This window comes from Erythrolamprus reginae, chromosome 8, assembly GCF_031021105.1.
Source record: "Erythrolamprus reginae isolate rEryReg1 chromosome 8, rEryReg1.hap1, whole genome shotgun sequence".
Taxonomy (NCBI): Eukaryota; Metazoa; Chordata; class Lepidosauria; order Squamata; family Dipsadidae; genus Erythrolamprus; species Erythrolamprus reginae.
Window position 1 is genome coordinate 20467279 of NC_091957.1, and position 12412 is coordinate 20479690.

General features: G+C 40.9%; 1 protein-coding gene across 1 annotated transcript in view; it reads left to right on the plus strand.

Moving 5' to 3' along the window:
* Positions 1-12201, plus strand: part of MXRA8 (matrix remodeling associated 8) — a 29412-nt gene extending 17211 nt beyond the window's left edge. The window contains exons 6-10 of the mRNA XM_070759145.1: positions 5785-5943; positions 6430-6460; positions 7586-7662; positions 8297-8374; positions 9573-12201. Of these exons, the coding sequence (XP_070615246.1) occupies positions 5785-5943; positions 6430-6460; positions 7586-7662; positions 8297-8374; positions 9573-9598 (371 nt within the window). The 3' untranslated portion in view covers positions 9599-12201. The remainder of the gene's footprint in view (positions 1-5784; positions 5944-6429; positions 6461-7585; positions 7663-8296; positions 8375-9572) is intronic.
* Positions 12202-12412: the final 211 nt, after the last annotated feature.

The following is a 12412-nucleotide window of genomic DNA, read 5'->3' on the forward strand; positions in this document are numbered from 1 at the left end:
GGAATGAGTAGAGTAGAATAGGAATAGAAATAGGAATAGGAATAGAAAGAAATAGAAATAGATATACTGTATGAGGAGTAGAGTAGAGAAAAGGAGAATGGAATGGAATGGAATAGAATAGAATAGAATACTGGAATGAGTAGGATAGAATAGAATTAAAATAGAATTACAATAGAAATAGAAACAGAAACAGAAATAGAATATTGGAATGAATAGAATATAATTAGAATAGAAATAGAATAGTATAGAATAGAATAGAATATTGGAATGAGTAGAGTAGAATAGTATTGAATAGGAATAGGAATAGGGATGGGATAGCATAGCATAGCATAGGATAGGATAGGATAGGATAGAATAGAATATTGGAATGAGTAGAGTAGAAGAGAATTAGAATAGAATAGAATAGGTACAATACTTGATAGTCCAGCTATAAATAAGCAATCCAATCATATTAGGAACCAGTCAATATAAATCGTAAGGACATAAGCAACCAAGTTATGGTCATACAGTCACTTGTGGGAGGAGATGATTGATGGGAACGATGAGAAGATTAATAGTAGTGCAGACTTAGTGAATAGTTTGACAGTGTTGTGGGAATTATTTGCTTAGCAGAGTGATGGCATTTGGGAAAAAGCTGTGCTTGTGTCTAGTTGTCTTGGTGTGCATTGCTCCGTAGCGTTGTTTTGAGGGTAGGAGATGAAACAGTTTATGTCCAGGATGTGAGGGGTGAGTAGATATTTTCCCAGCCCTCTTTTTGAACGGTGCAGTATACAGGTCCTCAATGGAAGGCAGGTTGGTAGCAATTGTTATTTTTCTGCAGTTTTGATTCTCCTCTGAAGTCTGTGTTGGTCTTGTTGGGTTGCAAAACCGAATCAGACAGTAATAAAGCTGCGCTTATCTTTCTGGGCTCTAGAGACTGGGTTTGTTGAAGGTTGCAGTCAGAGAAGAAGCTAAACCTGGCAAGGCAAACCCAACAATTTCCTTTATTTCGTTTACTTTATAAATATAGCTCACAGGTTAGCTCTTGAGGCACTTCCTTTTCCTACTTCAGTTATAAGCTCATAATGACTTTTGATAGCTCCTGGACCATAATAACTTGGTGTTTAATTCTAATTTTTTTTAAATTTACGGTCAAAGACCATCAATATAATATTAATATTGGACTGTTAAATGCTGTTTTTGATCACTGTTGTTAGCCGCCTCAAGTCTACGGAGAGGGGCGACATACAAATCCAATAAATAATAATAATAATAATAATAATAATAATAATAATAATAATTAATAATTAATAATTAATAATTAATAATTAATAATAAATAATAATAATAAGGAAAAAGAACAGGAAACAGGACTTTTGGCTGAGCAACCAGATTGACCCATCGTAACTATACAAGAGATGTACATATTTCACTATGAAGGCACACATTTGCGACGAATCCCCACTGCTGCCGCGCAGAATTTGGCCACCTGTGCCATAATCCTGGCCTGCTCATCCCCAAGCAGCCACCGGAGATAGGCAACGTCCAAGCGGCCAGGATATCTCTCAATAAGTGGTAGAATATGCTTTCTCCTAATGTCAGTGTAGAAGGAGCATCTCAGGAGCATGTGTCCCTCAGTCTCCACCTCTCCCGAGCCACAATAGAATAGAATAGAATAGAATAGAATAGAATTTTATTGGCCAAGTGTGATTGGACACACAAGGAATTTGTCTTGGTGCATATGCTCTCAGCGTACATAAAATAAACTATACATTTGTCAAGAATCATGTGGTACGACACTTAATGATTGTCATAGGGGTCAAATAAGCAATGAAGAAGCAATATTAATAAAAATCGTAGGATATAAGCAACAAGTTACAGTCATATAGTCAACATGGGAGGAAATGGGTGAAAGGAATGATGAGAAAAACTAGTAGAATAGAAGTGCAGATTTAGTACAAAGTCTGACAGTGTTATATTTGTTTAGTAGAGTGATGGCGTTTGGAAAAAAACTGTTCTTGTGTCTAGTTGTCTTGGTGTGCAGTGCTCTGTAGCGACGTTTTGAGGGTAGAAGTTGAAACAGTTTGTGTCCAGGATGTGAGGGGTCAGTAAATATTTTCCCAGCCCTCTTTTTGACTTGTGCAGGGCAAAATCTTTCAGTGGCTGGAGTTCCCTTGTACTTGCCGTACAAAAGGGCGGATGGAAGCGCACGGCACCATACAAGAGCAAATGCCTTTCGATGGCTTGCTGACTCCAGCTGTCCTAGGGATCTTGCAGGAGCCACAACATATCTAGTGGCATCTGGGGCCAGAAACAGCGGAGCTCTACCTAAGTCCTCCTGCCTCTCAATGTCCAGCTTGGCCTGGTTTTAAGAGGACAAGCAAAAAGTTTGACGGTCCAATTGTCATTTTGCAAATGAGAAAGCAGAAGGATAAATGACCCAGTTTCTGAGCTCCTGCTCTGGTCTTGTCTTCTTGCAGCTGCAACCAGGAAATTGGTCCCAGATTCCTTCTTTCCATCTTGTGCATAACATCTTTTCCCCCACCTCCTTTTTAGCTAACTCAGACTTCCGTTGGAAAATCCCTTCCAAGAAAATTCACCGAATATACCTCCCTCTCCCTTTTCCCTCTCTCCGTAATATTTACAAGGATCTTGGTTTAATAGCAGGAGGAGTTCAGTTTGGTTCCTCAGCTTTGGGAAGATCAAATTCTGGGAGGAACATAGCTTTTCGCTTCGAAGGGGGGGAGCTAGAAGCTTCTCCTTGGATCTTTTAATGCCAGGCAGAGTTCCAAGGCTTGGAAACTTTTCCGGACAGGAAATTTTATTCTGCTTACAAGATCAACATGGCCTATTTTTTTTTTTTTAGTCTGCCTTCCATCCAGATCTGCTGTTAACTATTTGAGGCGCTGAGTTTTTAAGTACAAGTTCACAAAGATTTCCTATTCTTTTTTCCAGTTGGGATTTTGGCGTGGATCGGGATGCTATGCACACAAGAGATACAAACTCAAAGTAAACCGCTCCAAACTTTACTGCAGAAACTACAACTTTAGTAACTGAGTAGTTGATGCATGGAACTCACTACCTGACTCTGTAGTATCATCTCCTAACCCCCAAAACTTTACCCTTAGACTGTCCACTGTTGACCTCTCCCAATTCCTAAGAGGTCAGTAAGGGGCGTGCATAAGTGCACCAGCGTGCCTTCCATCCCCTGTCCTAATGTTTCTCTCTTACTAGTATCATATTTATCTTTCTATCTATCTATCTATCTATCTATCTATCTATCTATCTATCTATCTATCTATCTATCTATCTATCTATCTACCTATCTATTTATTAGATTTGTATGCCGCCCCTCTCCGTAGACTCGGGGCGGCTCACAACAATAACAAGAACAATGTAAGAACAAATCTAATAATTTAAAAAAACCCTTATTAAAAGCAAACATACACACAAACATACCATGTATAAACTGTATAGGCCCGGGGGAGATGTGTCAGTTCCCCCATGCCTGACGGCAGAGATGGGTCTTAAGAACTTTACGAAAGGCAAGGAGGGTGGGGGCAGTTCTAATCTCCCGGGGGAGCTGGTTCCAGAGGGTCGGGGCCGCCACAGAGAAGGCTCTTCTCCTGGGTTCCGCCAAATGACATTGTTTAGTCGACAGGACCCGGAGAAGGCCAACTCTGTGGGACCTAACCGGTCGCTGGGATTTGTGCGGCAGAAGGCGGTCCCGGAGGTATTCTGGTCCGATGCCATGAAGGGCTTTATATATGAGCTGAGGTGGCGCAGTGGGTAGAATGCAGTACTGGACAAGTTAAGACGATATATGATGAGTAGAATCCGAGACCAAGCTATAAGAAATAAATTGGAATCACTCTATAATATGTAAATAGATATATTGCTCTTGAGTCAAAGTGGATTATATAAGAAATACCTCCGACTGGTGGTGGGTATGTGTGTGTGTCGGGGTGGTGGGCACATTTCACTATGTACTTGTTTTATGTTGTGTGTATTAAACTTGTTAAAAATTAATTAAAAATATTATTTAAAAAAATATAAAGGTAGAATGCAGTATTGCAGTCCACTGAAGCTGACTGTAGATCTACAGGTCAGCGGTTCAAATCTCATCCCCTGCTCAAGGTTGACTCAGCCTTCCATCCTTCCGAGGTGGATAAAATGAGGACCCGGATTGTGGGAACAATAGGCTGGCTGTGTTAAAAAGTGCTATTGCTAACATGTTGTAAGCCGCCCTGAGTCTAAGGAGAAGGGCGGCATTAAAAAAATCGAATAAATAAATAAATAAAAATAAATATATACAGTAATGGGCAGCCAAAATTTTTACTGCCACACTGTGGGTGTGGCTTATTATGTGGGTGTGGCTTAATGGTCTGGGTAGGAGTGGCTTGCTGGCCATATGACCAGGTGGGAGTGGCTGGAACGATTATCATTGTTCAAGTGAACTGTTAAGTCCTCGACTTACAACCTTACCAGTGTTGCTCGCTGGGGTGACAATTTGCTTTGCGTTTCCCAAGCTCTCCTTCCTGGGTCGCCCCCCCCTCGCCTGAGGCTGGGTAGCTGGGCGAACGGGTTGTTTCAGAAGCACAAATGCTGCCAGCACCGCTTCCACCACTTGCATCTCAGACGGGAGGTGGCCGTGGGAGGCTGGAGGGGAGCGGGGCAGGAGAGAAGGAAGCTTGTCCGAGGCCAGGAAGGAGGAAAGAGGAAAAAAGCAAGGAGCGCAGATGCAGCAGTAGCAGCAGCAGGGGAAAAAAGAGAGAGCCGAGCCGAGACCAGTAATCCAGGAAGTGACAGCCGCCAATCAGATGGAGCTGTGCACAAATCTTCACTTCCGCCGGTGGAACTGTGTTCCACCCCGTCGTGCCTGCTGCCCACACTCGCATGTATATAAATGGGGGAGTTAAGTTATTCTTTCCCCCTAGGCCACTACAAGTTATGTACGGTATGTTTGTGTGTATGTTTGGTTTTTTATAATAAGGGTTTTTAGTTGTTTTATTAAATTGGATTGTTACATGTTGTTTTACCATTGTTGTTAGCCGCCCCGAGTCTGCGGAGAAGGGTGGCATACAAATCCAATTAATAATAATAATAATAATAATAATAATAATAATAATAATAATAATAATAAATGTTAATATATCTTGTGTACCACCAGAAAACAAATATATAAAATAAATAAATGCATCCTTCTCATAGAAGGTTGATATATTAATGGGGAAGGAGAATCTGTCAATCAAAGTTCATTAGTCGTGATATCAAAATACAAGCTCCATATTCAGAAGTAGGGTATCTCTGACTACCGCAGGGTGAACGTGTTTTATTGCTTGCATGTTCTCTTTGCGGAATCTGGTTGGGTGATAGGATGGACTTCAGTCATGAATTTTGTTGGCCTGCCACACTTTTACACTTCAGAAATGTATTCTTGCTGTGGGAATTTGCATGAGGGATGTAGAGATGTAGCCACAACAAAATTCCTTCTAGATTCTCAAGGTCATCCTTTGTTCAGTACCTGCCCGGAAGCTGATGCAAATAGCAGACATGTTGGCAGAAGACGACTAGTCAACATGATGAACTTGTGGGTGTGGGAACAAGTGAATGAACTTTAAAACTCATAGTTTTAGGTTCAGGTTTCCTCACAGATGGCTTTGCTAATAAACTGGAACTTTGAGGGAATGCTGTGCCTCGGACTCTGATTTAGTTTTGGATGCTGTTTGGAACCCTGACGAATCGTTTTATAGCTGTGAATCAACCCACTGTTTTTTTTGTTTTTTGTTTAATTCTACCATCCAGATCCTAACTCGGGCAGGAACCACAATGTGATCAACGTCATCATTCCCGAGAACCGGGTTCATTTCTTCCACCAGCTGGGTTACGTTCTGGCTACTCTCTTGCTCTTCATCCTTCTCTTGATCCTGGCGACCCTTGTGACTCGCCAGCACCGCAGGAGAGGTAAGCTCAAGTTGGTCTTTGACCCTCTTCTTCACCGTCCTCCTCGTTTTATAGGACCCCATTTTCTCCCTGGCGAGTTAGAACTGTGGTTTTATTTATTACGGTATTTATTAATTGGACTTCTATGCAGCCCCTTTCCTAGTACTCGGAGCGGGTCACAACATATAATAAACAAAATATAACAGTATGTTCAATTCACTTAATTAATTAAAAGTCTAAAAAAACCCCAAAACTCCATTAAAAAACAGTTTGCTCAATATTCTCTCAATACGGTGGTACCTCTACTTAAGAACACTGGATGGATGGATGGATGGATGGATGGAAGAAAGGATGGATGGATGGAAGAAAGGATGGATGGATGGATAGGATAGGATAGATGGATGGATGGAGAGAGAGAGAGAGAGAGAGAGAGAGATAAGTAAGTAAGTAAATAAGTAAGTATCTCCCTGGATATGTGTTAATATCTGTTCTTCACTCTATTTTTAGGTTTTCAATACAACGTGAAAAAATATGATGAGTAAGTAGACTCATATTCCTCGGGCTCAAAGATATAATCTGTAGGGACCTAGAGAACCTTTCTCAAAATAGCTATAATTAAAGCCGAGAACCTTCTGCACTTTAACAGCCATCCAATTCTGGGTTGTTACTCAGATATCTGTTGCTATTAATTACACAAAATCTCCACGCTCTTTGTGTTTGTGTTTTTGTTTTGGTACTTACAAATTGATAGAAGCAAGTCATTAGAAAAGTATCTGAGAAAGATTGGTTGGAACAAACTTCCAGCAGACGTGGTTGGTCAATCCACAGTAACTGAATTTAAACATGCCTGGGATAAACCTATATCCATCCTAAGATAAAATACAGGAAAAAGTATCAGGGCAGACTAGATGGACCAGGAGGTCTTTTTCTGCCGTCAATCTTCTATGTTTCTATGCTGATATGCTATGCTGGTGGTAATATTACAATAATCAAAACAAGTACAATTTGTTTTGTGTTCCACTCCTCCACCTGAAACAGAATACCCTACGAAACTAGACTTATAATCCTGGGTCTAAAAAGCTTAGAACTATGACGCCTTAAACATGATTTAAGTATTGCCCACAAGATCATCTGTTGAAACGTCCTCCCTGTCAACGACTACTTCAGCTTCAACCACAACAACACAAGAGCGCACAACAGATTCAAACTTAATATTAACTGCTCCAAACTTGACTGTAAAAAATACGACTTTAGTAATCGAATTGTCGAAGCGTGGAACTTATTACCTGACCCCGTAGTGTCATCCCCAACCCCAACATTTACCCTTAGACTATCCACGGTTGATCTCTCCAGATTACTAAGAGGTCAGTAAGGGACGTGTATAAGTGCACTAGTGTGCCTAGCGTCCTCTGTCCTATTGTCTCTTCTATAACTCTCTATCTTTTCTTCTATCACTATATCTATATTTCTTCTTCTACTAGTCTTCCTAGGTTTTATATTATTCCTATATCTCCTCCTCTATTCTTCCATTGGTTGATGTGCTATGTGTATATCTCCTGTAACCTCATTGTGTTTTGGATTAAATAAATAAATAAATGAATGAATGAATAAATAAATAAATAAATAAATAAATATATTATAATTTTGTCTTTTGCATTTCCAGGAAAGGACTGAATCTCAGGGAGGTTCCATTAGATGCAACGAATTTGTCCAATTACAAAAGTGAAGACTTCAAATTGGGTAAGTTTTGGAGGATGGAGGGTTTGAGGAGTTGGCTACTTTTACATGTTCCATTGCCACAGGCTGACCTTAAATGCCATGCAGCAGTTGAGTTGGGTTGGCATTAGCATGGTGTGTGAGCAAACCATTGTAATGTGCAGATCCTACTGTATATTACCAGTTCCTCAACAAATTCTTCTTAAAACAAGCCAAAAGGCCCGCTCCCTATGTGAATTCACTCCAAGTGTGTCTTTATCCTAAAGTGGTGGCTTCTTCATTCTTACATACTCATTGGTCTGCATGATTGGCTAACTTTAACCTGAAGATTTAAGATTTAAAAGAAAATCCCATTTCTTCCCCCCTTTTCCCTCCCTCTCTGTTAACTGTATCTTGACTTGCATTGTTATTCTATTTTTATTGTTTTTTAGAAAAGGTAGAAAGAAAAAGAGAAATAGAATAGAATGGAATGGAATGGAATGAGGGAGAGGGAGAGAGAGGGAAGGAAGGAAAGAGAAAGAGAGTGGGAGGGAAGGAAGGAAAGAAAGAAAGAATAAATAAATACATACATAAACAAATAAATAAATAAATAAATAAATAATTGAGCCTCTCCTTTTTCTAAATCATGTTTTTCCTTCACCAATTTCCCTCCTTGCAGATTACAAAAACAACATCCTAAAGGACAAAGCTGAACAAAACAGGATTCTCCCCGCTAAGAATATTGACTTGGATAAAGGTGAGTGGGCAGCAAGAATAGATGGTGATTCTTACCACTCCTCCTGTTTAAATGTCCCCTTGCTTCACTTCTGAGAAAATGTGTGTCACCCTCCTCGTTAGCAAAGAGAAGGAGATTTATTTGGAAACTGCTTGATGAAACTCAGCTTGCAGAGTTGGCCTTTCCCTCCGTCTTTCATTAGCTCACCACAACTGAGTGCCAAGGGGTTTATTACAAGCCCTTCACTGGGGGTGAGTCATTCCTTCCCTCCAGGAAAGGCCGATGGGACAAGATTGCAATGTGCCAACAGTATCTTTGGGGGGGGGGGGGGGACCAGAGCAGTGTGTCTGTTTTGCTCCAGGCTAGAGAACTCTTTTCTCCTACCCTGTTTGCCTCGCCCGGAAATAAGACCTTCCCTGATAACAAGCTCAATCGGGGCTTATTTCAGGGTTCAAAAAAGAGGGAGGGAGGGAAGGAAGGAAGGAAAAAGGAAGGAAGGAGACGGACGGATGGATAGGTAGATGGAGATAGATAGATAGATAGATAGGTAGGTAGGTAGGTAGGTAGGTAGGTTTGTAGGTACCCTGTTTTCCCCAAAATAAGACATCCCTGATAATAAGCCCAATTGGGCTTTTGAGTGCATGGCAATAAGGTTAAATGCTTATTTCAGGGTTTAACAAAATACAAAACAGGGTATTTTCAGGGGAACATGGAAGAAAGGAAGGAAGGAAGGAAGGAAAGAGAGAGGGAGGGAGGGAAGAAAGGAAGAAAAAGGAAGGGAGGGATGGAGGGATGGAGGAAGGAAGGAAGGAAGGAAGGAAGGAAGGAAGGAAGGAAGGAAGGAAGAGGTGATTTAGTGTGTTGGGAAAAGTCATTTTGAATGAACGCAGCCGGCCTCATAACCTGGAACCACGTTCCCTTAAGTACAGTACTTAACATCTGACATCCTGACATATCTGGCAAGCAAACTTGGGTATCTTTTCATGGCTTTTAATTTGGCCTTGTGAACCTTCATCTAGCTGGGCTTTTAAATTAAAAAGAACATCACATTACATTCTACACAGTGCTTCGCCTGTTATTTTTCAAAAAGGAGTCGGAGAAAGTAGTGAATTAATAGCGCCTAAACATACAGGATTCTGGCTCAAAATTCTGCCTTGCTTAAATTTTAACCCACCACTAATTCTAGATTTCTTCTCTTGCTCTCTTTTTTTTTTTCCAGAATTCAGGAAAGAAAATGATAAATGAAGACAGTAACCAACACAAAGCTACTGGCTGGACCAGAAGCTCTTTTAAGAACTTAAAAGTACAAGAGAACTTTGTCTCCCTTTCTCTCTCTCTCTCTTTTTTTAAGCGTCATCCTTCCAGTTACCAAAAAGTTTCTGTAGACTTTCTTTTTGCCAACCTTGAGCCCATGAAAGCAAAACAAGAGACGTTAAGCTTGCAAACCCTCTGCACGCTCATTTTGTAAGGTTTACTACCAGGTGCACAAGTTTAGGGCTGCCCTGCAAAACCTCCTCTTTATTATCTTATAATATATATGATTTTTAAAGGGAGGTTGCAGGTCAGCTTCTTTCTTCTTTTATCTTGTGAGATTACTTATACGCCCCCCACCCCACCCAAGGATTTTATCTCTTTAAATAATTTTGTTCCAATTGTATTGATGATTGAGACTTTTTTTTTTAATTGCTTAAAAAAAAATGATGAAAAATTAGACACTTGGCTTGCTGTTAAACACAGAACAGAGAGCATTTTTTCCCCTGGTACCAAACATTTAAAATATGGAATTAGGAAAGTTAGAAAGAGCCAATCTTTCTCCACTTCTGAGTTAATGTGCTATCCGTGAATCAGGAGGAAATAATATTTTTCCTTATTGGCCACCCCCATTCTCCAGTTTTTTTGCTCCATTTGTAATGAGTGATGAAAACTAACAGGTATTTTTAAAAAAATACTTTGTGAAGGAGGAAAAAAACTGCATTAAAAGTTCTTACGATGAAGGACAGCTAAGTCTTGTTTGCTTGGCGCTGAGATGAAGGCAGCCCTGAGAGACAAGGAGGAGATTCCCGTTATCCAGGAATCATGATGTCACGATAAAACATAAGCGATGAACAGGCCCATAAAGAAAAGAGATTTGACAATCGCAACATGGACCAGTTAGTTGTAGGGGACGTGTCAATGTTTGTATCCTGCAGAACTCTTCCACCAGTATATTTTTCATCAAAAAGTTTGAGTCTGGAGTCCAAACCCTTTCGGTCTTTCTCTTGGTAGTAGAGTCCGCTTAAGTTAAGATGTATATTTGGTATATGCAATGCAGTGGAAACTGCAGTTTAACGTTTCCAAATGTAAAATAATGCACTTGGGGAAAAGGAATCCTCAATCTGAGTATTGTATTGGCAGTTCTGTGTTAGCAAAAACTTCAGAAGAGAAGGATTATAGGGGTCGTGATTTCTGACAGTCTCAAAATGAACAGTGCAGTCAGGCAGTAGGGAAAGCGAGTAGAATACATGGCTGCATAGCTAGAGGTATAACAAGTAGGAAGAGGGAGATTGTGATCCCGCTGTATAGAGCGCTGGTGAGACCCCATTGGGAAGACTGTGTCCAGTTCTGGAGACCTCACTTACAAAAAGATATTGATCAAACTGAATGGGTCCAAAGACGGGCTAAAAAAACAGTGGAAGGTCTTAAGCATCAAACTTATCAGGAAAGACTTAAGGAACTCAATCTGTATAGTCTGGAGGACAGAAGGGAAAGGGGGGTCAGGATCGAAACATTTAGATATATTAAAGGGTTAAATAAGGTTCAGGAGGGAAGTGTTTTTAATAGGAAAGTGAACACAAGAACAAGGGGGCGCAATCTGAAGTGAGTTGGGGAAAACATCAGAAGCCACATGAGAAAATATTATTTTACGGAAAGAGTAGTAGATGCTTGGAACAAACTTCCAGCAGACATGGTTGGTCAATCCACAGTAATTGGATTTAAACATGCTTGGGATAAACATAGATCCATCCTAAGATAAAATACAGGAAATAGCAAAAGGGCAGACTAAATGGGCCAGGAGGTCGTTTTCTGCTGTCAATCTTCTATGTTTCTATGTATAGCTTGGGACTTGTCTATCCCGAGCAGGTGAAGACAGATTCTGGTGGACTGAGTGGATGAAATCTATTAGAATAGGACAACGGTCCCGAAGGTGGTTTTCTGCAAGCGATGTGGTACGTTAAGAGCACGGCAAGACACGAAAGACACATTGGTCAACCACACTGGGCCCAAGACCATTTCCAACTGTCTTGACTCTTGTCCTGAGCGGAAGCAAAAAACCACCGAAAATCAGCAAAATCTGTCTCGTGTGAGCGTCCTCCTATGAGATTTCACTTCTATCAGACCGTCCATGCTCTAGCCCAGTGGTTCTCAACCTTAATAATGCCACGACCCCTTAATACAATTCCTCATGTTGTGGTGACCCCCAACCATAAGTCTAGCGCCAATTCTCCCAACAGAACTTTAAACTGGTAGGAAGGTCAGAGGGACCCCTACACTGTAAATGCCTGATTGGTTGGATTGTAAAATTTCCAAGTTTCTAACACCATGGGAAATTTGTATTTTCCTGTGGTCTTAGGCGGCCCCTGTGAAATGGTCATTCGACCCCCCAAAGGGGTCCCGACCCCCAGGTTGAGAACCACTGCTCTAGCCCATTACTGTAACTCAGCCCCAATTTATTCCCCTGTATTTGACCTCTACTGAATTGAAGGCAAGGACATAACTTTGTAGCTAAGGCCTGGTGGGGAGGACTCTTTAAAGAGGTATTGTTAACAACGACAACCTGATCTGGCTTAATAAAACGCTAAAAAAACTCACTGCTATTTGGACAAGAGGTTTTTTTGGGTTGTGTTTGCGTGGCTGGGAATTTGAGCAGAAGGGAGAGGGTTTGCGTGTGTCTTTATACACGTTATGGCTCATTTCAAGCATCTCCTGCCGTCCAAAATTTGAAAACGGGGTCACTTGGCCATCCGATCTTTCTGCCACGTTAATATTTTTCTTTCAAGTCAGCCTGGTTGAAGGAGGAGC